Here is a 24,684-nt window from a genome sequence, read left to right as displayed (position 1 = left end):
GGTTGGATTCTCTCTTGTTGGAGATGGTCATTGCCTGAAACTTATATGGCGCGAATGTTACTTGTCACTTGTCAGCCCAAGCCTAGCTATTGTCCAGGTGTTGCTGCATTTGGACATGGACTGTTTCAATAACTTAAGAGTCACAAATGGTGCTGAACATTGTGCAATCATCAGAGAACATCCCTACTTCTGACATTATGATGGAAGGAAGGTCATTGATGAAGCAGCTGAAGATGGTTGGGCCGAGGACACGGCCCTGAGGAACTCCTGCAGTGATGTCCTGGAGCTGAGATGATTGTCCTCCAACTACCACAACCATCTCCCTTTGTGCTAAGTATGACTCCAACCAACTGAGAGTTTTCTCCCTGATTCCCATTGATTCCAGTTTTGCTAGGGCTCCTCGATGCCACATTTGGTCAAATGCTGCCTTGATGTCAAGGGCAGTCACTCTCACCTCATCTTGGGAGTTCAGCTCTTTTGTCCATGTTTGAACCAAGGCTGCAATTAGGTCAGGAGCTGAGTGGCCCTGGCAGAACCCAATCTGGGCATCAGTGAGCAGGTTATTACTAAGCAAGTGGCTCTTCATATCACTGTTGATGACCCCTTCCATTGCTTTACTGATGATCGAGAGTAGACTGATGGGGCGGTAATTGGCTGTGTTAGATTTGTCCTGCTTTTTGTGTACATGACATACCTAGGCAATTTTCCAATTGCCGGATAGATGCCAGTGTTGTAGCTGTACTTGAACAATTTGGCTAGGTGCATGGCAGTTCTGGAGCACAAGTCTTCAGTACTATTGCCAGAACATTGTCAGGCCCATAGCTTTTGCAGTATCCAGTCCCTTCAGCTGTTTCTTGATTTCTGTGGAGTGAATCAAATTGACAAACTAAGGAAATTATGTGCTTGGTATTCTGAAGACTTGTGGAGTGAATTATCTTCTGAGTCCATGAGTGATGATTTAATTTAAATGTTCAGTAAAAGGAAATGGACTGATTTCTCATTCAGATAATCGCACAACCATTTTAATGCCTGGACAAGTTAATGATGAAAATCATTTGAGCAGATCCTACAGATGAAACAAAACAATTGGCTGATTTTTTTTTTAGCAGAGTGCCCTTTCCCCACTCCTACCTTATCTGTGTATCAGTTTCTAGAATTAAAGGTACATGGGGAGCATTATAAATCAATTCCCAACCTTAGTTTTGGTGTAGAGTGGTCAGTCTGTTCTTTGGCAGCCTAAGTAAGAAGGTGTGCATAGATCCACTTCGAGGAAATCCAGCTTCTTCCTTTGCTGGCTTCCATTTATCTTCCTGTATATTATAAATCAAAGTTAACATTCTGTTGACTGTAAAAACTGTATCCCCTCTGATGGCTGCTGTAAAAAGTGCCCCTTTGCTGTTCACATACTGACCAGCCAAAGCAGTCCATTGTTGCTTAGTGAGGTTGAAGCAATCAATCATACACCTCAAGAAGTCATCTGCTGGTCCATTTCTCATGACATACAGATTGTCCTGATGTGCAACCATACAATGACCATAGCTTTGTTGGCGTTTTAGAGTGGTTACAAGCAGCCATTCATCTTTATGGGTCCTGTACTCATAGACATCGGTGGTGTCCAATGGTAACCAAAGGCATACGAAGATCCTGCCCATTGTGCGTGCACATGCTATGCCCGCTCCAGGCCTAGGCAGATGTGCAGCGAAGGACCATGTGTTGGATGCCACGTGGAACTTTTCCACAGTTGCAAGAACTGTATTCTTGCACATTCCTCCCATGGCAAGGAGACAACCATCTTGTCCTGTCAATGTTAGGTTGTAACGAAGGTGCTGAAGACTTGAAAATTCACTCCAGCTATTTCTTTCAGTATTGTAACAAAAGCTAGACTTTACTATCTGCTTGCTCAGTCCATCAACCCCTCCGACTATATAGATATTGTTGTCCAGCACAGTAATGCCTGCGAGAGAAGTGCTGGCTTTGTCTGGTAAAGAAGTCAAGGTTGTCCAATGATTTTCTGCCTCATCCAAATAACAAATGGTTCTAGAAATATCATCCAAGTAGCCGACAGAAGGGGAGTGAGTGGCCATGGCCACAAATGTACTGGGAGAGATGGATTCAATATAATCTAACTGATCTTCAGGCAAAAAGCTCAAATCTTCCCTTATGTTAACATAAACATCCCTAATAAACTGAGCTGAAGCATGAACCAAGTCAAACACCCCATATGTGGATGCAGCCTGGAGCATTAGAATGCAGTTGTTTGAACTGATGATATGAATAAGATGCTTTGTCAGAGGCTTCACTAGTAGAAAGGCTGCACACTCAATGGCATCAAGGATTTCCTCATTGTCCAGGATAGGTTGATCCTCTTTCAGGACCTTCAGCATGACATCAAAGCCACGGGCTGGTAACCCTTGTAGCTGGATCTCCTCCTGTGTGCACTCCCGCATGCCGGACTCAAAGAGAGCCCTGAAGTAGTCGCTGCTTTCAATCAGCATGTTCTTCTCAACAGTGAAAAGCTCATGCTCCACTTTCACATGCACGTAACTTCCTGGTGGTTGCATCGCTGCCCTGTTCAGATCCTATGATTATCCACCACTCACTTCAAATTCTTTGAATTGCGATTTGGAGTAGCAGGACTTATGCAAAGTTGAACTACTTCAGCTGATAAGCAATTAAACTCAACCCAAGCCTTTGTACTTCTCAGATTCAAGTTGCTTGTTTACAAAGTCCTTTGAACCACTAGCTGTGACCACAGCCTTTGCCGTTGTTATTAATATCTCAGGCTATAGATAGCTGACCTTGCCTGTTATGTGTCTCACACAGCAGGTATTCTGAGGAGAAGCCAGAATATCATGGTTGAGCTACAGGCCATTTCCACAGCCTCTACCAGCCTGTATTACCGACATTGAATTATTTTAGTTCTGTTTTGCTTCATACTTTTACCCCATATAATCACCCTCAATGTTGAGAAAAATAATCAACAGCTCTATGTTGTATCCAAGTAGGTCATAACTAGTATTTATTCATATTAGCAGGGCTCGTCAGGCTGGTTTGATGATATTGTAGGACCTCTTTGTCTGAAATTCAGTCAAAGATTCACAGGCAACATTTTGGAGCAGAAATTGGTTTAGGTACATTTTGGGCTCCTCATTCTTGTTGTGGACACCCCCCAAAATTGGATCCCTTTGCTCCTGTTTTGCACCTGAAAAGCAAGTGCAACCAGACCTAATTTCTAGCCCGTCAACGTCTCTATTATAGAGGGAGCCAGGAGCCATAAGATAGGTTGCATATTGCATGCAAAGTCCTGCCAGTCCGATGAATCCTCAGAATATTCCAATCTACCTCTCCGGGAGTCATAAAAAAGCTTTATAATTCAGTGTTCAAACTGCACTTAGAATACTGCATTCAGATTTAGTCATAAGACATAGAAATGCTATAGGCCTGCCAACACAAACTGGGTGCAGGTAGTGATCACCGCACCTGAATGTTCAGGCTCAAGGTACACTTGGTACAGGGCCTCAGCCCTCATTTCTTTCAGCCTATGCCAATATGGTAGGTGGCACATATCCAACTCATGATAAAGGGGAACTTCCTGCCCGTCATTCCTGGCACAGGCAAAAAAATACTGGCCTGTTTAGTATTCACAAAATGGGGACAGCGCAACTGAATTTCTAGACCATTGTAACAAAAGCAAGGTGCAGAAAATTTGTTTCTGATGTAAGAACAATGGACTATGAGGAGAGAAGCTTAAAATTTACTCTCTAGGAAGAATATAATTAAGATAGAGCCTCATCAAAATGTACTAAATATTAATTAGTAAACATCACTCAAAATAATGCTTCAAACCATGCCAGGAAATTAGAATCAAACTGAAAGCTAGTGAAGAGTAAATTGAAAAGAAATATTAGGAAAACTGTCCTTACTCAAGAAGTGTTCAATGTAAAGAACAAGCCACTAAACAGAACAAGAGGCAAAACATTTGGAGATATTTAGATGCCATAAGCAGAGGGCTAATGTACTAAATAGGCCAAAAGGCCTTTATTGATCAATGATTTTTTGACATTCTTCACACAAAACAGTCTTGTGCAGCAAACTTTGACTAACAAGGGAGTCAAAGTTATTGGGGGTGGGTGGGAATGTGGAGTTGAGGCCATGATCAGATCAGTCATGATCTTATTGAATGGCAGAGCACGTTCGAAGGGCCAAATGGCCTACTCCTCCTAATTCATATGTTCATATGGGTTGAAGCATTCGAAAAGGGGTTGGATCAAGTTTTGGTTGAAGTAAATGGAGGGATTTAGGGTCATAGAATTGTATTGCACAGAACTAGGCCATTCAGCCCATTGTGCCTGTGCTGGGTCTCTGAATCATCCAATTAGTGCCATATCCGAGCTCATTCCTCACAGTCCTGCAATTTTTTTTCTTTCTTAAGTAGAGATCCAATTTTCTTTTGAGAGTGGTTATTGATTCTGCTTCTCCTGCCCTGTCAGTTCAGGGGAAAAAAGTAAATGTTCATCTTGTCCCAAAGTTGAGTTTGCATGTCGGAGTGAGCTATGTGAACTAAGCGGCCTTCTTCATGCCTGTAAACGTTTATATTCTTAAAGAATTTTGGAGCACTGCAGCCAAATTCGCACTGGCAGCTGCAAATGCTAAGACTGCAAACATATTTGCGCCTGGAGGCACTGTGCCCACCACACAACACCATAACCGCACCCCCCCCGCCCACACGGTGCTTGTTTTGCTAAACCAGTCTGAGTCACAGTGGAGGATGATGCTTGTATCAAATAGAACTTGCCACACAACATGGAGGCAGAACAGCTCAAAATGAAGAATAAACAAAACAAAATAGACTGCAAACATCTCATGGTTTGTCATTGTGTATGTAGCACATGGTGGAATTATGCTTGGAGGATCAATTAAGCCTTTTACTTTAAGCTATGGTGCCTAGTGGTTATTTTTTTATATAAATTCAGAGATTGGGATGATCAAATGAGTTCTCAGAATGACAAATAATCCAAGAGAAGGTATTACGAGGCTCTATAGTTCAGGAACTGAAGCTGTATTGAGCATATATCTTGGATGCACAGGGTCGTTGCCTTGGAACAATTGATAGGTGGACTTAACTGCTGGTTTTGAGGTGGAAAACTAAAAATACTTTGATTCAGTGATTTGGTGTGAGGAGTTAACTTTCCCAGCAGCAAACCAAAGCCAACCTAGATAATTGTTTGCAGTAGGCAAAGAATTACAGTAAACTCACTGAAATTAGAAATAGCTGGAAAGGGCTGTTAAAATCAGGGCACACACTCAGAAGTAATTAAACCCAGAACAGAATGTGCGTTTTATGCTGTGGAACCTGTATTTGAATCACAAAACCCAAGACAGTCTGTGGGCTCATTTTCACAAATAGTATCAATTTCTGGGTGTACCAAGTCTAAGGCAGTTTGTAAATAGATTTCTCTTTGGATAATACTCCACAAACAGGATTTAAGGATCACATGCTGATAATCATATAAAGGAAACAAAGATTTGCATTTATATAGCACCTTTCACGACCTCAGGATGTCCCAAGGTACTTTAAAGCCAATTAAATGCTTTTGAAGTGAAGTTACTGTTCTGGTCAATTGTCACACAGCAAGGTCCAACAAACAGCAAGGAGATACAGGACCAGAATTTACTGTACACAGTGAATAAATGCCACCATTCTTAAGCTTGCACATTCCTGTGCATATTCTATGATCTTTTATACTGTAATGTGTTCCTACTTAGTGAACTCTACACCACAACAACCTCCACAGGGCATCTGAGAGGGGTCTGAACTGTGTAACTCCTTAACCAATCAGAATGAAGAATTACTAACAAGCAGCACAGAGTCAAAACCAAGTGTCAGGTAGAATGGTAAATTCAGTGATAAAGAACTGTAGCTATGAGGATAGACTGGAGAGTTTGGGACTCTTTTCCTTGGCGAAAAGAAGGCTGAGAGGAGACTTGCTAGAGGTCTTCCAGATCCTGCGGGGTATGGACAGGGTAAATAGTGAGAAACTCAAGAGAACATCAAGAACGAGAGGACTCAGAATCAAAATAATTGGCAAAAGGAATCAATGTGATGTGAGGAAAAATGTTTCCACCCAGAGGGTGGTTGGAGTCTGAAACAAACTTCCTGAACAGGTGGTGGAGGCAGGTTCGATCGAGGTATTCTAAAGGGAATTGGACTGCTACCTGAAAAGAGAGAGTGTGCAAGGTTACGGGGAAAAGGTAAGGGAGTGGGACTAGGTTTTTCAGAGAGCCAGTGAAGACGAATGGACTCCTTAAGCTCTGTAGAGATAAAGAGATGGAAAGGTAGATGTGATTTTAAAAAAAAGAAAAAGAGATAGAAACATAAACAAAATATTTTTAAAAATCTTCAACAACAATTATAAACAAAGAAACAAAACTCCACACTTCCCTGCTTTTTGAAGTTGTTACATGGGTTCCTTTATGTCCAACTAAGAGGACCGTGCCTCACTTTAATAATTCATCTGAAACATCACAACTCAATCAGTGCCGGACTCCTTCAGTATGACATGGGAGTGTCCACCTAAATTTTGTGCTCAAGTCTCTGGAGCAGTTCTTGATCCTACAAACTTTTGAATAAGAGGAAGAAAATGTTATCACAGGGCCACACAAGTCACCCACCTTTGTTGGTAGTTTTCTGTTTCTCCGACTGTACCAGTCTCATATCCAAACCAGCAATAAACAGTTTGATTAACAGGAGTCATTTGGCTAACACTAGATTATGGCAAAGAATTCATAAGGTGATGGCATTTACAACCATTAGCTTTTACCTTGTAGTCACCATGGTAATCAGACTCGATTATTTTTGTGAGAAGTTAATTGTTATCTGGTGAGAAAAAAATTTCAATTTGAGACCAAGGATGTCTTCAAAGGGGTACCTCACCCCAGCTACAAGTCAGACTAGTAGCTGCAGCATAGGTTCCAGTTAGGCAGCAATGCTGTTTACATTGTCTGGCGCCTGCCTGACTAGAACTTTAACTCTCCTGTTTAGGAGGGAGCTGTGCCAGTCTCAGGATACATGAATGAGGAGAGTTCGGTCCCAAAAATTAGAAATGTAAATATTTAGAGAGCAGGGAGGGGAGAATTTCTGTTATACAAATTAACATTAGGTAGGTTTAGTTGGGCCCTAGCTCCAGATTAACAAAGCCTGATTACTATCGTGTGAAGCTGGAATCGTTTTGCACCAAGGTGAATATATAACGTAAATGCATCCATGGACTTTTGCAGCTTTCCTGAGATAAATGGCGATGAGCTTGGAGAACTAGTTGAGCTGCTGATTTAATTTACTCTGTTAGTTTGATGACTCTCAAACGATGATTACGCTGTTATTTTGATGAAATATTTGATTCCAGTAAAGTTCAACATCTTTTTTCCAAAAATATACTTTATTCATAAAATTTGCAAAAATACACCCCTACCATTTCAAATTGAGTATGACAGAAAGTGCAATAAAATTCAACTTTTCTTCATACAGCATGTTCCACTCTGAGGTGTCTCAATACAATTTCAATGCTCTTGATATTAATAATATACATTCCATGTCAAGTATACATCCCAAGGGGTTCTAAATAGCCTCAGTATACCATGGATGAAATGCCTTCGACAGCAGCCTTTTCCCATTGAGCCTCAGTGGCAGCTGCGCTAAGCTGCAGTGCATCCCTTAGCACATAGTCCTGGACCTGGGAATGTGCCAATCTGTGACACTTGGTCGAGGACAACTCTGCTCTGGAAGGCCAATGCATTTCGAGCAGACCAAGGAGTACCTTTCACCGAGTTGAGGGTCCTCCAGCCATGGTTGGTGTTTATCTCGTTGTCATCCTTGAGAACAATCCGTACAGTTGAAAGTTTAAATTTACTTGATGCACAGAGAAGCCAGTTAGCCATTGATTTAAAAGAGCCTTGGCAAGCACGAAGGCTCTCAATAGTTGGTAAGATGGTGCTGGAAAGCACGATGTTTAATCAATTTTACTAATCTGATCAAAAGTTTCATTGTTATAGTAGCATTTTCAGCATCAAAGGCAGGATTTCAAAAATAAGATCAATAGAGGACGCGCTGTGACTCTTTCCAGATTGGGTCATGAGTACACAGAAATGCACAGAGACATTACCTGACAGAATAGAAACAACCAACCCTTACTGTTTAATGGACTCTATAAGCAAACACTCATTACAGTATTACAACTAAGGACATTTTGAAACGCAGATCATGAATTCTTCCACATCACCCAGCTTAGAAAAATACTTGGCATTTTTATTCAAGTATTTTCACCAATTGATAATTGTTGAGGCTGGATTCAAGAATGCTAAATATGTGATTGCATTTGCTTTTTGGTCTATTTGTGGAATGTTACTGGCCAAATATTATGAAATAGTGAGAGCTTGGGCAAAGTCCTCAAAAAAATCATTCTCTGGACAGTGTTAAAATGCATTACAAAACTATTTTCTATACCTTTCAGTGATGTTCACAAATCCTGCAGGGAGAAAGGAAAAGGGATCACTGGAATCAATGTAGGATTACACCAGAGCAAGTTAGAAAGGTGATCGGAAGGGAGAAGTGAGGGCTAGAATAAAGCATAGCTTCAGAGGCAACACATAACACTAAAACATTCTTTCGATGCAATGGCACAAGAAGAGGTGGAAACATTAAAAGATGCAAATTGGCGTGAAACCAAAGATCAGCAGAATGGCTACCTCTTCAAAGTGTTCACACGGAAAGACATAGCCTCCCCATAGAGAGCCAAGACAAAATTCAGGCATGGATATCAGTGAGGTTGAACTTCTAGTCAAGCTAAAAGGTCATAATGCAAATCTCCAGGATTAAACGGTGCTCATCCCAGAGTCAAGCAGCCAATACCACTCTAGATGGGCAGCTCCTGCCTTACCAAATTCCTTGATTTTTCTTGAAGTGACAAACCAAGTCAACTGCAAGAAACCCTGTGACATTATGTTTTTTTTTTATTCGTTCACGGGATGTGGGTGTCGCTGGCTAGGCCAACATTCATTGCCCATCCCTAAATGCCCTCTGAACAAGGGCATTTAAGAGTCGACCACATTGCTGTGGGTCTGGAGTCACATGTAGGCCAGACCAGGTAAGGACAGCAGATTTCCTTCCCTCAAGGGTATTAGTGAACCAGATGGTTTTTATGATAATCAGCAATGGTTTCATGGTCGTCATCAGACTTTGAATTCAGATTTGGTTATCCAAAAGGCATTTGATAATGTTGTCATAAAAAAACTACTGATTAAGTTCAAAGCTGTGGGGATTTGGTTCAAATCTTAGGGTATTGATACAAATTTGACAGAAGATTGCAAAGACTGAAGATTGATTAGAGGTGGAGAAAGAACTGAGTGAGGTTCCCTAGGAGTAAGTACTTAATAGCCTCAATACCAATCATCTCCAAACAATAAAGGAAGCAGCTAACAGAACCAATAGACGCTTAAGTCATATAACCGAAACAACAGTAGAATACAAGTCAGTGTTAACTCTATATACAAATTGTGATTGTATTGTACAGTGCTCTGCGCAGACCACAACTTGATTACTGTGTTCATGAGGCACGGGGGAGATTGCCAAGGGCAGGTGGCTGTGCTCATCCCTTGTGTCAGGTTCTGAGTTATGGATAGCCTTGGACTTTTCTGCCTGCTTAGAAGCCATCTGAGACATGATCTTATACAGGGATATAAGTTCATCAAAAGGTTAATCTGGAATACTGCTTTAAATTGATTTGTGGGAGCAGAGCAGGGGACACTAGTTTAAACTGGAGTTTAGAAGAATGAGAGGTGATCTCATTGAGACTTACAAAATTCTTAAAGGGCTAGACAGGATAGATGCAGAAAGGATGATTCTCTGGCTGGCGGGTCTAGAACCAGGGAACACAATCTGAGAATAAGGGGCAAGCCATTTAGTACTGAGATGGGGAGGAATTTCTTCAGTCAAAGGGTGGTGAATCTTTGGAATTCTCTACCCCAGGGGGCTTGGACGCTCAGTCATTGAAAGAAATCGATAGGTTTCTGGACACTAATGACATCAAGGTAAATGGAGAAAGTGTGGAAAAATGGCATTAACATAGATGATCAGCCTTGATTTAGTTGAATGGTGGAGCAGGCTTGAGGGGCTGAATGGCCTCCTCCTATATTCCAATGTAAATAGTAATGTTAGAACTGACATTACAAAGTTCTTCTTCTTGCAGTCATGGATTCCAGCCAGCTCGGTAGAGGAAAACACCCTGGATACATTTAAGGAGCAACTAAATGTAAGAATGAGGGAGGTGTAGAGTTTTTTCTGGATAAATGAACCAAAAATGGGCTGAATTATTTTCTGAATCTATAGGTATTTTGCGATTTTTCTATTTGTCAGTTATACAGGGCATTGGTGAGACAACATCTTGAATATTGTGTGCAGTTTTGGTCTCTTTATTTAAGGAAGGATGTAAATACATTGAAGGTGGTTCAGGGCAGGTTACTAGATTGATAACTGGAATAAGCAGGTTGTCTTATGAGGAAAGGTTAGACAGACTGGGCTTGTTTTCCCTGGAGTTTAGAAGTGTGAGGGGTGGTTTGATTGAAATAAACAAGATCCTGAATGGTATCGACATGGTGGATGTGGAAAGGATGTTTCCTCTGGGGGTGGGGTGAGTCCATAACTAGAGGGCACTGTTTTAAAATTAGGGGTCGCCCTTTTAGGACAGAGATGAGGAGAAATTTTTTTCTCTCAGAGGGTTGTGTGATTGGAACTCTGCCTCAAAAGGCAGTGGAGGCGAAGTCATTGAACATTTTTAAGGTGGAGGTAGATAGATTATTGTTAGGCAAGGGAATCAAAAGTTATCGGGGGTAGATAGGAATGTGGAAATCGAAACGCAAACAGATCAGCCATGGTCTTAATAAATGGCAGATTAGGCTCGAGGGGCTGAATGGCCTACTTTTGTTCCTATTTCATATGTTTGTATGTACTTAAAATTTAGTTATCGTCCAATAGGTCATTGGGATGCAATGACATACTATGTCTACAATGGAGAAATCAACAATTGTGTTGGTTAAATTTAGTGCAATGATCCAAAAAGTAAAAGGCAACTCTATCTCCACTAACATGAGGATCAGTGAGCAGGGGACAGAGGTTTGAGGTGATTGGTTTAAAAAAAAAAGCCAAAGGGAGATGAGACTTTTTTTTTCAAGCTGTGAGTTGCTGTGATCTGTAATGCAATGTGTGCAAGATTAGTGGAAGCAGATTCAATAGTGACTTGCAGAAGGGAATTGGATTTATACTTGAAAAAGGAAAATTCTGGGGAAAACGCAGAGGAATGGAACTAATGGAATAACTCTTTCAAAAAGCCAGCAGAGACATGATGGGCTGAATGGCCTCCTGTGCTGTATCATTCTATGGGTGGAATTGTTTTGAGGCATTGGGTATCTGACCTGCCAGCTGAAGAGCCAGCGAGAGACCTGTGCTGCCTCTTTTCGGGAAGGCCTGCCAAACCACAAGTCCATCCCGCAATGGCAAGGCCATTGGCAAGCCTTCCCCTGGAATCATGTCCCCGGGGGGCTGGGGGGAGTGCGGAAGTTTCACCCCCCAAGAGGTCCAATCAGAAGCCAGCAGCTCTTGTGCTCAGCAGCGCCACGGTGGAGGCGGTGGCTGCTGCAGGGAAAACACCTACTGGAGTCCCAGCATCACAGAGCAACCCAGGTCACAGGTATGTAATGGGGGGGGGAAGGGTGTGGAAAACAGTCATGGGGGGGTGGGGTCACATGGGGAGGAGTGTAGTGGGTGCAGTAGCAGGGGCACGAGTGTGATTCTCAACTGCACACTCTCCCTCTCCTCGTGTCGAGTCCCTCGATCAGGCACTGAGTGCCTTTGATCGAGGGACCCTCACCCCGGTGGTGACATGCAGCCCGCACAGGTTTACTTGTCACAGGCCCGCCTGCGGCTACTTCAGTAGGCGGTCGGGGCGGGGTGCAGGTCGACCATGGGCCTTCCCACCCAGAGCTTAATTCTGGTGGAGCCGAGCAAGCTGATTACACACTCTTCCTGCCCCCCAACCTGTCCCCACCCAGTGCTGAGATTCCGCTGCGTGACTCTACAGAACAATGGCAAATGACAAACCAAGAGTCATACGGACTCGAAACGTTAACCGTGTCCCTCTCCGCAGACGCTGTCAGACCTGCTGAGTCTTTCCGGGTGTTTTTTATTTTTATTTTTGTTTCGGATTTCCAGCATCCGCAGTTTTTTTTTTTTTTGCTTTTACCACTGCTGTACTTTGCCAATCCTAATCATGGGCCAACATGAATCAATTAGAGGTCCATGGGCACCAATGCCCTCGTGGGGCATGGTAATATTACCCAGTATAGAGAGAGGGTCTCCCCTTTGTACCCAGAAAACCTCAATCTTCAATTACTCCTCAGATCTCTCCCCACAACCCCCCCCCCCCCATTCCCCCCTCCCCATAGCAGCTTTTCGGGGCTAAGCTCTTGGTCAGAAGGACTGGGTGGGGTCAGTTCTATTCATCACTGAGTGTTATGGGGAAGGGGTCATTTCTGGAGCAGAGTTTCTGATTTTTAAGAAAAAAAAAAAATCGCCACAAATTGTTCAGAAGGACCGAAGTCTTGTCCTGAGGCTTGAGCGAGCGAGGCAGTCACCACATCTCCCAGTTTGAATGTGCTCGCAGTGGCCGATCTTGCTGCTGATTTAACGCATTTAATGTATTTATACGGCGGGCAGCTCACTTTGATGTTGGAAAGCCCCATTTACAGGGGCTAAACCCTGGAGCTACTTGACTGATTAAATTCCCTTTGTTCTGCACATGTTCCCGTAAAGGAGAAAGTGACGGTTTTCCTTACAAGGAAATGTGGCTGCGGTTCAAAGCCTCGGGACTCCTTTCAAACCTTGAACCCCTCCCTCCCTCTCTCTCTCTCTCTCTCTCTCTCCGCGATGCTGACCCTCCCCTCCCCGCAGGTCGACTGTGGGGGCGTCACTGCTATTGTTGCCGACTCCCGGAGGTTTGCAGCCGTATTCATTCTGTGCGAAGCTGCGATCCCGGGAGGAGGGAGGAGGGAGAGTGCGAGGGAGGGAGGAGGGAAAGGGGGAGGAGGGAAAGGAGGGGGAGAGGGAGAGAGGGAGGGGAGGGAGGGGGAGAGGGGTTAGAGGGAAAGGGGGAGGGAGGGAGGGGCAGGGAGTGGGGTTAGAGGGAAAGGGGGAGGGAGGGAGGGGGAGGGAGTGGGGTTAGAGGGAAAGGGGGAGGGAGGGAGAGGGGTTAGAGGGAAAGGGGGAGGGAGGGAGAGGGGTTAGAGGGAAAGGGGGAGGGAGGGAGAGGGGAGGGAGTGCCGGAAAGGGGGAGGGAAAGGGGTTAGAGGGAAAGGGGGAGAGGGGGAGGGAAAGGGAGAGGGGAGGGAGGGGGATTGCGAGGGGGAGAGGGAGGAGGGGGGAGGGGGAGGGAGTGCGGGAAAGGGAGAGGGAGGGGGATTGCGAGGGGGAGGGAGAGGGAGAGGGGAGGGAGGGGGATTGCGAGGGGGAGAGGGAGGAGGGGGGGAGGGGGAGGGAGTGCGGGAAAGGGGGAGGGAGAGGGGAGGGGGGGTGAGAGGGAGGGGGATTGCGAGGGGGAGGGAGAGGGAGAGGGGAGGGAGGGGGATTGAGAGGGAGGGGGGAGGGGGGGAGAGGGAGTGCGGGAAAGGGGGAGGGAGAGGGGAGGGAAGGTGAGAGGGAGGGAGGGGGATTGCGAGGGGGAGGGAGAGGGGAGGGGGATTGGGAGGGAGGGGGGGAGAGGGAGTGCGGGAAAGGGGGAGGGAGGGAGAGGGGAGGGAGGGGGATTGAGAGGGAGGAGGGAGGGAGAGGGGAGGGAGTGCGGGAAAGGGAGAGGGAGGGGAGGGAGTGCCGGGAAGGGGGCGGGGGAGGGGGATTGAGAGGGAGGAGAGAGGGAGAGGGGAGGGAGGGGGATTGAGAGGGAGGAGGGAGGGAGAGAGAGGGAGTGCGGGAAAGGGAGAGAGAGGGAGAGGGGAGGGAGGGGGAGAGGGAGGGAGTGCGGGAAAGGGAGAGGGAGGGAGAAGGGAGGGAGTGCCGGGAAGGGGGAGGGAGGAGGATTGCGAGGGGGAGAGGGAGGAGGGAGGGAGAGGAGAGGGAGAGAGGGAGAAGGGAGGGAGTGCGGGAAAGGAGGAGGGAGAGGGAGGGAGAGGGGAGGGAGAGGAGAGGGAGAGAGGGAGAGGGGAGGGAGTGCGGGAAAGGAGGAGGGAGAGGGAGGGAGAGGGGAGGGAGAGGGGAGGGAGAGGAGAGGGAGAGAGGGAGAGGGGAGGGAGTGCGGGAAAGGAGGAGGGAGAGGGGAGGGAGAGAGGGAGAGGGGAGGGAGTGCGGGAAAGGAGGAGGGAGAGGGAGGGAGAGGGGAGGGAGTGCGGGAAAGGGAGAGGGAGGGAGGGAGAGAGAGGGAGAGAGGGAGAGGGGAGGGAGTGCGGGAAAGGGGGAGGGAGAGGGAGGGAGAGGGAGGGAGAGGGAGGGAGAGGGAGGGAGAGAGGGAAAGGAGGAGGGAGAGGGAGGGAGAGAGAGGGAGGGAGAGGGGAGGGAGTGCGGGAAAGGGAGAGGGAGGGAGAGAGAGGGAGTGCGGGAAAGGGAGAGGGAGGGAGAGAGAGGGAGAGGAGAGGGAGAGAGGGAGAGGGAGGGAGAGAGAGGGTGCGGGAAAGGGAGAGGGAGGGAGAGGGGAGGGAGTGCGGGAAAGGGAGAGGGAGGGAGAGAGAGGGAGTGCGGGAAAGGGAGAGGGAGGGAGAGGGGAGGGAGTGCGGGAAAGGGAGAGGGAGGGAGAGAGAGGGAGTGCGGGAAAGGGAGAGGGAGGGAGAGAGAGGGAGAGGAGAGGGAGAGAGGGAGAGGGAGGGAGAGAGAGGGAGAGGAGAGGGAGAGAGGGAGAGGGAGGGAGAGAGAGGGTGCGGGAAAGGAGGAGGGAGGGAGAGGGAGGGAGAGGGGAGGGAGAGGAGAGGGAGAGAGGGAGAGGGGGGGGAGTGCGGGAAAGGAGGAGGGAGAGGGAGGGAGAGAGAGGGAGAGGAGAGGGAGGGAGAGAGAGGGAGTGCGGGAAAGGAGGAGGGAGAGGGAGGGAGAGAGAGGGAGAGGAGAGGGAGAGAGGGAGAGAGGGAGAGAGAGGGAGAGAGAGGGAGTGCGGGAAAGGAGGAGGGAGAGGGAGGGAGAGAGAGGGAGGGAGAGGGGGGGGGAGTGCGGGAAAGGGGGAGGGAGAGAGAGGGAGAGGGAGGGAGAGAGAGGGAGGGAGAGGGAGGGAGGGAGAGGGGGGGGGGAGTGCGGGAAAGGGGGAGGGAGAGAGAGGGAGAGGGAGAGAGGGAGAGGGGGGGGGAGGAGAGGGAGAGAGGGAGAGGGGAGGGAGTGCGGGAAAGGGGGAGGGAGAGAGAGGGAGAGAGAGGGAGAGGAGAGGGAGAGAGGGAGAGGGGGGGGAGTGCGGGAAAGGGGGAGGGAGAGAGAGGGAGAGGGAGGGAGTGCCGGGAAGGGGGCGGGGGGTGGGGGTTGGCGGGGGGGTGGGAGATGGTTTCCCTCCCCTTTCAGACCCAGGTGCGAGCCGCAATGTTTTAGTCTCCGACGCGGATGTCCTCGATGTTTGGCAAAGTCCGAGGCGGGGGGGTCATTGCTCTGTCCGCCCCCTCGGAGCGCGACAGGACTGTCCAGGCGGTCACCCCGGAATGTAACATCGCCATCCTGGGCTGTCCGGGCTCCGGGAAATCCGGTAAGTGTCTCGGTCCCCAGCCTCTTCCGCAGAGGCTCGGCCACCGCTTCCCCCCCAAAATCCCCGCCGCAAACCGGCCAGGTGGGCAAAGATCTCACTTGGGTCGCTCGCTTGTTGGCGAACGTGAGAATTTCCTGAGGAGGGAGAGAATGTCGTTCGTTAGCAAAAGTTACAGATAGAAGGAAGTTACACCTAGCGACCAGAGGCAAGTGAAATGTGCAACCCTGGAATTTACAGGCAGCCAGTGGCGCTGAACCTGACCATCAGTTCGTTGCTCTCATGCCTCTAAACATCGCATCTGAAGCTGTCCAAAGGTTCAATGAGACTAAACACGAATGTTTTGTTCCTTTAGCTCTGACTGTGAAATTTCTCACCAAAAGATTCATCAGCGAGTACGATCCTTACCTGGGTAAGTGCATTTTTCCAGCGTCCCACTGGTTTCAATCTGTTCATATTTGACCTGACGGAAATCTCCAGCTTGTTGCTCTTGAAGTCAGAGCCGGCGCGGTTACTCCCAGTGCCATGTCCATGTTCTGTCCGACCCTTCCTGCCTGTGCTCCCGGTCGGTTATGTCCAGTTCGAGGCTGTCAGGACAGGGAGCAAGTGACCACATTCGACCCGTCAGGGTCAGTGAACAACTGTTGAAAGTTCTCTACCCTGGAATCCAAACAGGTTTTCTATCCAGCGATCCCAAGCATTTATTGTTCCTCACCCAATCTGGAAGATTGCGGCTATAAACTTCTTTGAGAGAGTCTATAATAATAACGATATGCAGTTTTTGTCTGACCCCACTGTTCTGTTGGGGGGCACAGGAGATACGGGAATATTTTTTATTCATTTATGGGATGTGGGTGTCGCTGGCCAGGCCAACATTTATTACCCATCCCTAATTGCCCTAGTTCCGAGGGCATTTAAGAGTCAACCACATTGCCAAGGTCCTGGAGTCACATGTAAGCAGATTTCCTTCCCTAAAGGACATTAGTGAACCAGATGGGATTCAAACCCAGGGTCCCCAGAGCATTAACAGAATTACCTGGAAAAACTCAGCAGGTCTGGCAGCATCGGCGGAGAAGAAAAGAGTTGACGTTTCGAGTCCTCGTGACCCTTCAACAGAACAGTTCTGGTGAAGGGTCACGAGGACTCGAAACGTCAACTCTTTTCTTCTCCGCCGATGCTGCCAGACCTGCTGAGTTTTTCCAGGTAATTCTGTTTTTGTTTTGGATTTCCAGCATCCGCAGTTTTTTTGTCTTTATCCCCAGAGCATTACCCTGGATCTCTGGAGTACTAGTCCAGCAACAATACTGGGGCATGGAGATGGGATGGCACAGGAGGGGTGAAATCGGGATGGCATAGGAAGAAGGGGTGGAATGGGGATTGGGATAGGGATGAGAGAGGGATGAAAGGAATGGGATGGGTATGGCAAGAGAGGAATGGCATGGGATGGGGATTAAGAAGTACTGTTGCAATAAAGATACTAATTTCACTGCAGGCATTTTGCGGGTCTCTGCTATCTTATTTATAAAAAGTCACCAGTAACTAAATCGACAATAAACTTTTTATTAATCAGCTGATTCACCAGAACAGGTGATGAGTGTGGAACGTGCTGCCACATGGATTGGTTGAAGCAGATAGGATCGATACATTTAAGATGAGGCTTGATGTGAGGAGGAGGGTAATAGGGGGTTGAGTGAGAAGAGGTAATTACAGTGGGAGGAAGCTGGTGTGGAGTATAAACACCAGAACAAACCAGTTGGACTGACTGTATCTGTGCTGTCGATTCTATTTAAGTGAGCTGACAAATTTCAAGTGGCAATTGCCATGAACACTATTGCAAAGAAGGGTTCTGAAACACAAACACTTCAGCATAGTATATTTAGTGTACAAAAATGCCACAACTAATTTGGTTACAGCTGATAATCAATCCATAGTTTTATAAAAGGACGTGATCTACATATTCTGTAGTAGTTTATAGTTTGACGTATCTCTGTCAATAAGTTACTGAAACATCTATTTGTGTCTCTATACCAGGAGCAGTTGGTAATGTCCACACGCAATTTTTTAGGTTTTTATTAATGCATTATTAGTCTATCTAATTTTGCCACTCTTATCCACCAATGCAAAATTATGGCAGTAATTCAACTGAAGAGCTTCAGTTTGGAACTCTGCCCTATGTAGTTGTGTACTACATCTTTATTTTCTTTTAAAGAGAGTGAAAAGAGTTCTTTGGGGATGGGGGTAATAGAGGAAATTACTTCTGTGTTTATCAGAAGCTCTAGAATTTCTCAGCTATCACCAAGATAAATTGTTACCTTGTCAACATTCCTCAACAAAGACTTTTGTAATCTAGATTCAGATGAAGACCAAACAGATATACTATATGCCATTCACATATTTGCACTTCTGTTTTCAAAGTTCTCGATGTGTTTCAGTTGGTATTAGTGATCCAAGGAGTGTTCATTGCTGACAATATTACTCTGTTCCAGAGGATACCTACACTACTGAAGAAATTGTGGATCACCAGCCAGTCCTCTTAAAAATAATGGACACTGCTGATCAGGTAATAAAGACTCTAGCAGTGGAAGAAGGAAATATGCAGGATATGGCAGCTGCAATATCAAAACACCCAGTCAATGTTTTACACAGATTCAAATAACCTAAACTTTTTATTTCTAGACATCTCCAGAGTTAATGGAAAAGTGCTTGAATAGACTGCTAATGAGTGAACCATTGAACTTTTTAAATACCGAGTTTTTACACAAGGCATGTCTAAGAGCACTGTTAATAGAGTTTTAAAATAGCAGGATAATGTCGTGACAATTTTCTGAGAGCAGTCTGTTCAGTACTAGAAATAGGACAAGGTAATTCTCCCCCCTCTATATGACAGATGAAGTGTTGCATTTTGTATATGCTCTGCTTTGGCTATTGCGTGTTAAAGAAACTGGATCCCTTCCAGTTACCTTTTCTTTTTCAAAACAAATAAGCAATAAGCTCTTGTCAATTAAAATACCTTTTAGCAAAGATTACGATAGATAAATATGGCACAGATATTTGTGCAATATAATGAAAGGGCTTTGTTATGATCTGCAGTTATTGGTAAGCTTACACATATTACATTAATGCCTTTTGCACTACACATTTAAACTGATAAGTCACTGTGGGAATGTTAATAACCCTGGTGAGACTAAAAGAAAACATTAATTTTAAACTTTCCTTGATTTGCTTACTAAATCTGCATTATACTGCATACTTTATGCTTTCCTGCCTTGTTAGATTACCATTTTTTTGCCGTCATCCTTTTACCCTGCCACAAAAGACTCTTTAATTTTAAAACTAAACTCATAAGCATTGTGATGGGGAGACAGCCAATTTTAAAGTTGTTCACCATCAATTCATTCTCAACAGTGAATTCTCAATGAATGAATGTAAAATAAAATAGGAGTAATTAACTCTGGGACTGTTTCTTTTTAAATTAAAAGACATTGTGAGTGCAATCAGTAATATCTTCCTGTGCTTTGATTTCAGTAAAATTGCTTTGTCAAAAATAACAAACGGAGAAATCCCCACAAATATTATCACATATAGCAATCAGTGAAATTCTTGCGCCTGTGTTATTGCTGAGCAGGAGAATGCTTGTATATTTAAAAACAGTAAAACAGTTTGTGCAGGAATAAAACAAGATGTAGCTTTCACGAGCAGCAGAACACTAAACTGAACCTCAGACAAAGAAAATGAAAAATACAAATGAAAAAAAAATCACGTGACACAAGCAGATGTGAGACCATGGAGAGAGATAAGAAACTAAACAAGTACTTTTAATGAAAAAGTACGTGTAGTTTAATCCATCAATCTGTCAGTGCGTACCCTGAAGGAGAGTATTATTGGCCTTAGCAATTTACAAAGCTACTTTTCGTGACCTATATATCAGTACTCCTAGGTTTCTTTGCTCCTCTACCCATTTTAACCCCATTGTTAATGAGATGTGTATCAACAGCTGAATAATTATAGTTTCAGTGCAGATTCCATGCAAAATTAGCTGCAATCATGTAAAATTTGTTTCTATTTTAGAACTTTTAACCAACTCACTAACTAGCCAATGACTTCGATTCCACTGAACACTGTTTGTTCTAGAACAAAATAATTGTAGCAAGCATATTTTCTTTAAATATCAGAATAAAGCTACAGTATTTTATGGTATTCAGTATTTAGTTGCTATATTGTATTGTGCTGTATGTGTGAATACGTATGATGAGTATTACATCTGCACTCATGTTTATGCTTTGCTAAGGTGCGTGTGTGTTTGCTCTTACAAGTATTTTTCAGATAAGTCTCTAATTTATTAATGCACATGCCATGACTTCATAACGCTAAACAATAATTTATATTTTGAAAACTAGGACAAACCAGTGAACTCTGAACGTTACCTGAACTGGGCAAATGCATTCATTGTCGTCTACAGTATTGATAATAGGAAAAGCTTTGAAGGGTGCCTACATTATCTAAATGTAATTTCTAGCCATGCCAAAGGACTGCCACAGGACTACCCAATTATTTTGCTGGGGAATAAACTGGACATGGAGAGATACAGGTAAGAAATATTATTCAAAATAGAAGTGAATGACTTAGGCCTGCAAGAATTTGAAGGGCTTGTTTATTCAATTGCCACTCATAAGGTTCTGCATTTGAGACTTATGCCCATTAATTTCCCCATATTAAAAAGGATACAGGAACAGGTGTAATCTATTCAGCCTCTCAAGTCTGTAACCTCCATTCAATTAGATTTTTTTAAACTTGTTCATGAGATGGGGGCATTTATTGCCCATCCTTGATTGCCCCTGAGAACCAGTTGGTTTGCTAGGCCATTCCAGAGGGCATTTAAGAGTTATTGGGCCTGGAGTCACATGTATGCCAGACCAGGTAAGGTTTCTTCCCTAAAAGGCATCAGTGAACCAGATGGGTTTTTACAACAATCAACAATGGTTTCATGGTCATCATTAGACTTTAATTCAATTTATTTTAGTTTAAATTTATTGAATTAAAATTTTACCATCTGCCCTGATGAGATTTGAACCTGGGACCCCAGAGCAAACAGAACTAAAAACTGCTGTTCTGTTTCTGTCTGTATCTGTGGCAGCCCTCTCTCTGGACCCCTAAGGCTAGGCAACAGCACAGTTTTCTACCTTGTGTTTGTTTTAACTTTCCTTCAAGAGTCGTAAAACTTAATTAAGATGCAGGCATCTTTTAAAGTGAAACTAAAACTCAAGTTCCCCCTTTCTTAACACACCAATACAGAAATGCAAATTAAACTTAAACTTCAAGCTAAAACTCATTCCTAACACCCACAAATACAAATATAACTTACTTAAACTATCTCTAGTTTCTAACAATTGGGTTTTTTTAATTCATTCATGGGATGTGGGCATCACTGGCTAGGCCAGCATTTATTGCCCTTGAGAAGGTGGTGGTGAGCTGCCTTCTTGAACCATTGGGGGTCTTAAGGATATTCTTTATTGTATAGAGCTGATGCTTCCATCAGCAGGAAATATATATTTGATTTCAAAATACTCACTCTCTGTGTGAGGCAAAATGAAATATTAATCTGTGTTTCACCTTAAATATCTATAGCATGTATTATTTGAAATTATTAAAGCGTGGTAGAGTTCTTGAAAGTAGTACACAATGTAAATTTATTTCAAATAATCTACATTCCAAGACCCGTAATTCAGACAATTTTGACATCTCAAAGTATTTAGATATTTGCCATTTATTAACTGCATATTAATGTATTTTGAAAATAAATTATTTTCTGTTTCCAGACAGATAAGCAAATCTGATGGACTGTCACTTGCATCCAAATATAACTGTTCATTTTATGAAGTGTCTGCCAGTTTGGACTTTGAGTCTGTGCAGCATGTGTTCCATGAATTGGTTCGTGAGGTGAGGCGAGAGACTGAACGTCACCTTCCTGTCAGACCTCTCTTTATTTCTGAGGAGAGACCTGTGTTGGGTATTGCCCACCCACCTGCCTTTGCCCATGCTGTTAAACACCACCCACCTATATTTGGAACACAACGTCTGTCCACTGCCACCTACAAGGAAATTCCCACCATCACTTCAGCTAAACTGGTCACGGTGAAGTCAGCAAGGGCTCAAAGCAAGCGGAGAACTCCCACACTAACCTTACTTAAAGGATTTAAAATATTTTAAAATACTAATCACTGCTCTGAATACCAAAGCTCCATGTAACTTTCTTTTATCTAGTTAGGTCAAAACTTCTCTGGCTAGTGGCTTTGGAACTAAAACTGTCACAAAAATTTATAATTATCAACCTAACTAACTGAACACCAAGCACTTCATCTGGTATTGGTATGATCTTTGGTAAGACTATGTGGATTTAGGATTGAGTAAATGGAGCACCAGATTTAGCAGATGACGACCTGTGACTGTCTACCTTTGTCGATTGCCAGCTGAAACCTCTTTTAGGCAAAAATATTGGAAAGAAGAGCCTTTGTTGCAGAGTCTGCTGTCAGAGTGCAGCCATGGAAGGAAAGTTACCTGTTCAGTAACCTGAGGGTTATCACCATGTGAAAACATGTTCCTCAATATGTTTAAGATGATGATGGGGAGTCAAACATTCTTTAACAGCACATTTCAGAGGTTAAAAAGAATCCAGAACAAGTTTTTCAAGAAGTAAGGAAGAACCAGCATTGAAAATGGTGTTTATGTTTCAATTGTCCATTTCCAGAGGTGTTCACTAGATTACATTAGATTTTGCACATTTGATAATGAAGAGGAATGCACAGCGACTCAATAAACTTACACATGGAATGCTATCTGTAATCCTTTATCTGTCTGGTTATGCAATGTTTTTTGCAAATGATAGAATGAAGCATTAGTCATTAAGAATGGGATGAGTGCAGTTAAGGACACTGTCCTTTTTTTACAAGAATGGTTCCAAGGATGAGAAACATTAGTTATGAAAATGGATTGGAGACGTTGGAACTGTTCTTAGAAAGGAGAAGGCTAAGAGGAGATTTGATTGAGGTGCCCAAAAATGAGGGGGCTGGATAGAGTAGATAGGGAGAAACTGTTCCCGCTCATCAAGGGATCGAGAATGAGAGGGCACAGATTTAAGGTGATTTTCAAAAGAAGCAAATGTGATGTGAGAAAAAACTTTTTCACATAGTGAGTGGTCCGAGTCTGGAATGCACTGCCTGGAAGTATGGTGGTGGTAGGTTCAATCGAGGCATTTAAGAGGGCAATAGATGATCATTTGAATTGAAACAATGTGCAAGGGTACAGGGGGAAAGCAGGAGAATGGCACTGAGTCATAATGCTCATTTGGAAAGCCAGTGCAGACATGATGGGCCGAATGGCCTCTTGCATCATAACGATTCTGTGACTCTCTAGAGTCCTGATTTCAGTCCAAATCAAGTTGGTAAGAAGACCATCTTCCTTTATCTCTTCTTACCCTTACTGCCACCTGTACATGTTGCTAAACAAGGTGAATTTGGGCAATCACTAATTTTCCATTGGGTAGGAGGTTATAAAATGACAGTCCATAATTTGACATGAATTATCACCGGATTCACAATCTCACTCCAAGGTCACAAGAATGGCCAGTGTGAAGAATAGAAGTGTTCACACTGCTGCACTGGGATGTTCTGAACTATGTTTGAGCTGAGACAGCTTTACTTGGCATCTGACCATACTCTATCTGATCTGCAAGTGTTGTTGACATGAGGATCTAAATAAGAAAAGAACTCCTGATAGTCATGACCAGGCAACCATGGAAAATTAACCAATGAATATGTATTGGAATGAAAACATAATTGACCAGTTCCCAGTATGATTACAAAACTTTCTGCATAACACCAGATATCTGTTATCCATCAGTGAAATGGCATCATTTTTTAAATCTTGTTTGTTTTTATTTTCAGTACATTTGAATATGTAAGCTGCTTATTATGCAGGGGAGTAAAAAGCTATCTTTCAAAATTTATCTGTAATCATTCATTGGATTGTAGGACATCGTGAGGGTTACTATTGACCAGACACTGAACTGGACCACCCATATAAATATTGTGGCAACAAGAACAGGTCAGAGGCTAGGAATCCTGCGGTGAGTAACTCACCTCCTGACTCCTCAATGCCTGTCCACCATCTACAAGGCACAAGTCAGGAGTGTGATGGAACACTCCACTTGCCTGGATGAGTGCAGCTCCAACAACACTCAAGAAGCTCGACACCATGCAGGACAAAGCAGCCTGCTTGACTGGAAACCCAATCACAAACATTCATACCCTCCACCACTGATGCAAAGTGGCAGTAGTGTGTACCATCTACAAGATGCACTGAAGGAACTCACCAAGCCTCCTTAGACAGCACCTTCCAAACCCAAGACTGCTACCATCAAGAAGGACAAGGGCAGCAGACACATGGGAACACCAACACCTGGAATTTCCCCTCCAAGCCACTCGCCACCCTGACTTGGAAATATATTGCTGCTCTTTCACTGTCGCTGGGTCAACATCCTGGAACTCCCTCCCTAACAGCACTGCGGGTGTACCTACACCACATGGACTGCAGCGGTTCAAGGAAGCAGCTTACCACCACCTTCTCAAGGGCAATTAGGGATGGGAAATAAATGCCGGCCTAGCCAGCAACACCCACATCCAATGAATGAGTTTAAAAAAAGGATTCAGAAACAGAAGCTAATTTCTGACTTAGTACTAGTCAATAATGTTGGATTAATAAGAACATACAAAATAGGCACAGAAGTAGGCCATTTGGTCGCTAAGACCTGCTCTGCCATTCATTAAGATCATGGCTGTTGTGTTTTGGGTTCTACATTCCCATCTATCCCTGATGACCTTTGACTCCCTTGCCTAACAAGAATCTATCTACCTCTGCCTTAAAAGTATTCCTTGACCCGCTT

General features: G+C 44.5%; 2 protein-coding genes across 2 annotated transcripts; one reads left to right on the top strand and one right to left on the bottom strand.

The window, feature by feature from the left end:
• Positions 1–1,094: 1,094 nt before the first annotated feature.
• kbtbd13 (kelch repeat and BTB (POZ) domain containing 13) lies at positions 1,095–2,561 on the bottom strand. The gene has a single exon (XM_041174909.1). It carries the CDS (start codon positions 2,559–2,561, stop codon positions 1,197–1,199), a length of 1,365 nt encoding a protein of 454 aa, XP_041030843.1. The 3' UTR covers positions 1,095–1,196.
• A 12,987-nt stretch (positions 2,562–15,548) lies between these two features.
• rasl12 (RAS-like, family 12) lies at positions 15,549–23,744 on the top strand. The gene is made up of 5 exons (XM_041175377.1): positions 15,549–15,749; positions 16,102–16,158; positions 18,233–18,306; positions 20,144–20,334; positions 21,563–23,744. The coding sequence occupies exons 1-5, from the start codon at positions 15,611–15,613 to the stop codon at positions 21,951–21,953; spliced, it is 852 nt and encodes a 283-aa protein (XP_041031311.1). The 5' UTR covers positions 15,549–15,610; the 3' UTR covers positions 21,954–23,744.
• Positions 23,745–24,684: the final 940 nt, after the last annotated feature.

Source organism: Carcharodon carcharias, chromosome 26 (assembly GCF_017639515.1).
Source record: "Carcharodon carcharias isolate sCarCar2 chromosome 26, sCarCar2.pri, whole genome shotgun sequence".
NCBI lineage: Eukaryota > Metazoa > Chordata > Chondrichthyes > Lamniformes > Lamnidae > Carcharodon > Carcharodon carcharias.
Note: the sequence above shows the minus strand (reverse complement) of the source record. Positions and strands in the feature narration are given on the sequence as shown.

Coding starts and splice junctions, on each gene's coding strand:
- kbtbd13 (XM_041174909.1), bottom strand. CDS start 2,561: ATGCAACCACCAGGAAGTTACGTGCATGTGAAAGTGGAGCATGAGCTT.
- rasl12 (XM_041175377.1), top strand. CDS start 15,611: ATGTCCTCGATGTTTGGCAAAGTCCGAGGCGGGGGGGTCATTGCTCTG. Junction 15,750..16,101: donor TCCGGGCTCCGGGAAATCCG/GTAAGTGTCTCG, acceptor TTGTTCCTTTAG/CTCTGACTGTGAAATTTCTC. Junction 20,335..21,562: donor CTGGACATGGAGAGATACAG/GTAAGAAATATT, acceptor TTCTGTTTCCAG/ACAGATAAGCAAATCTGATG.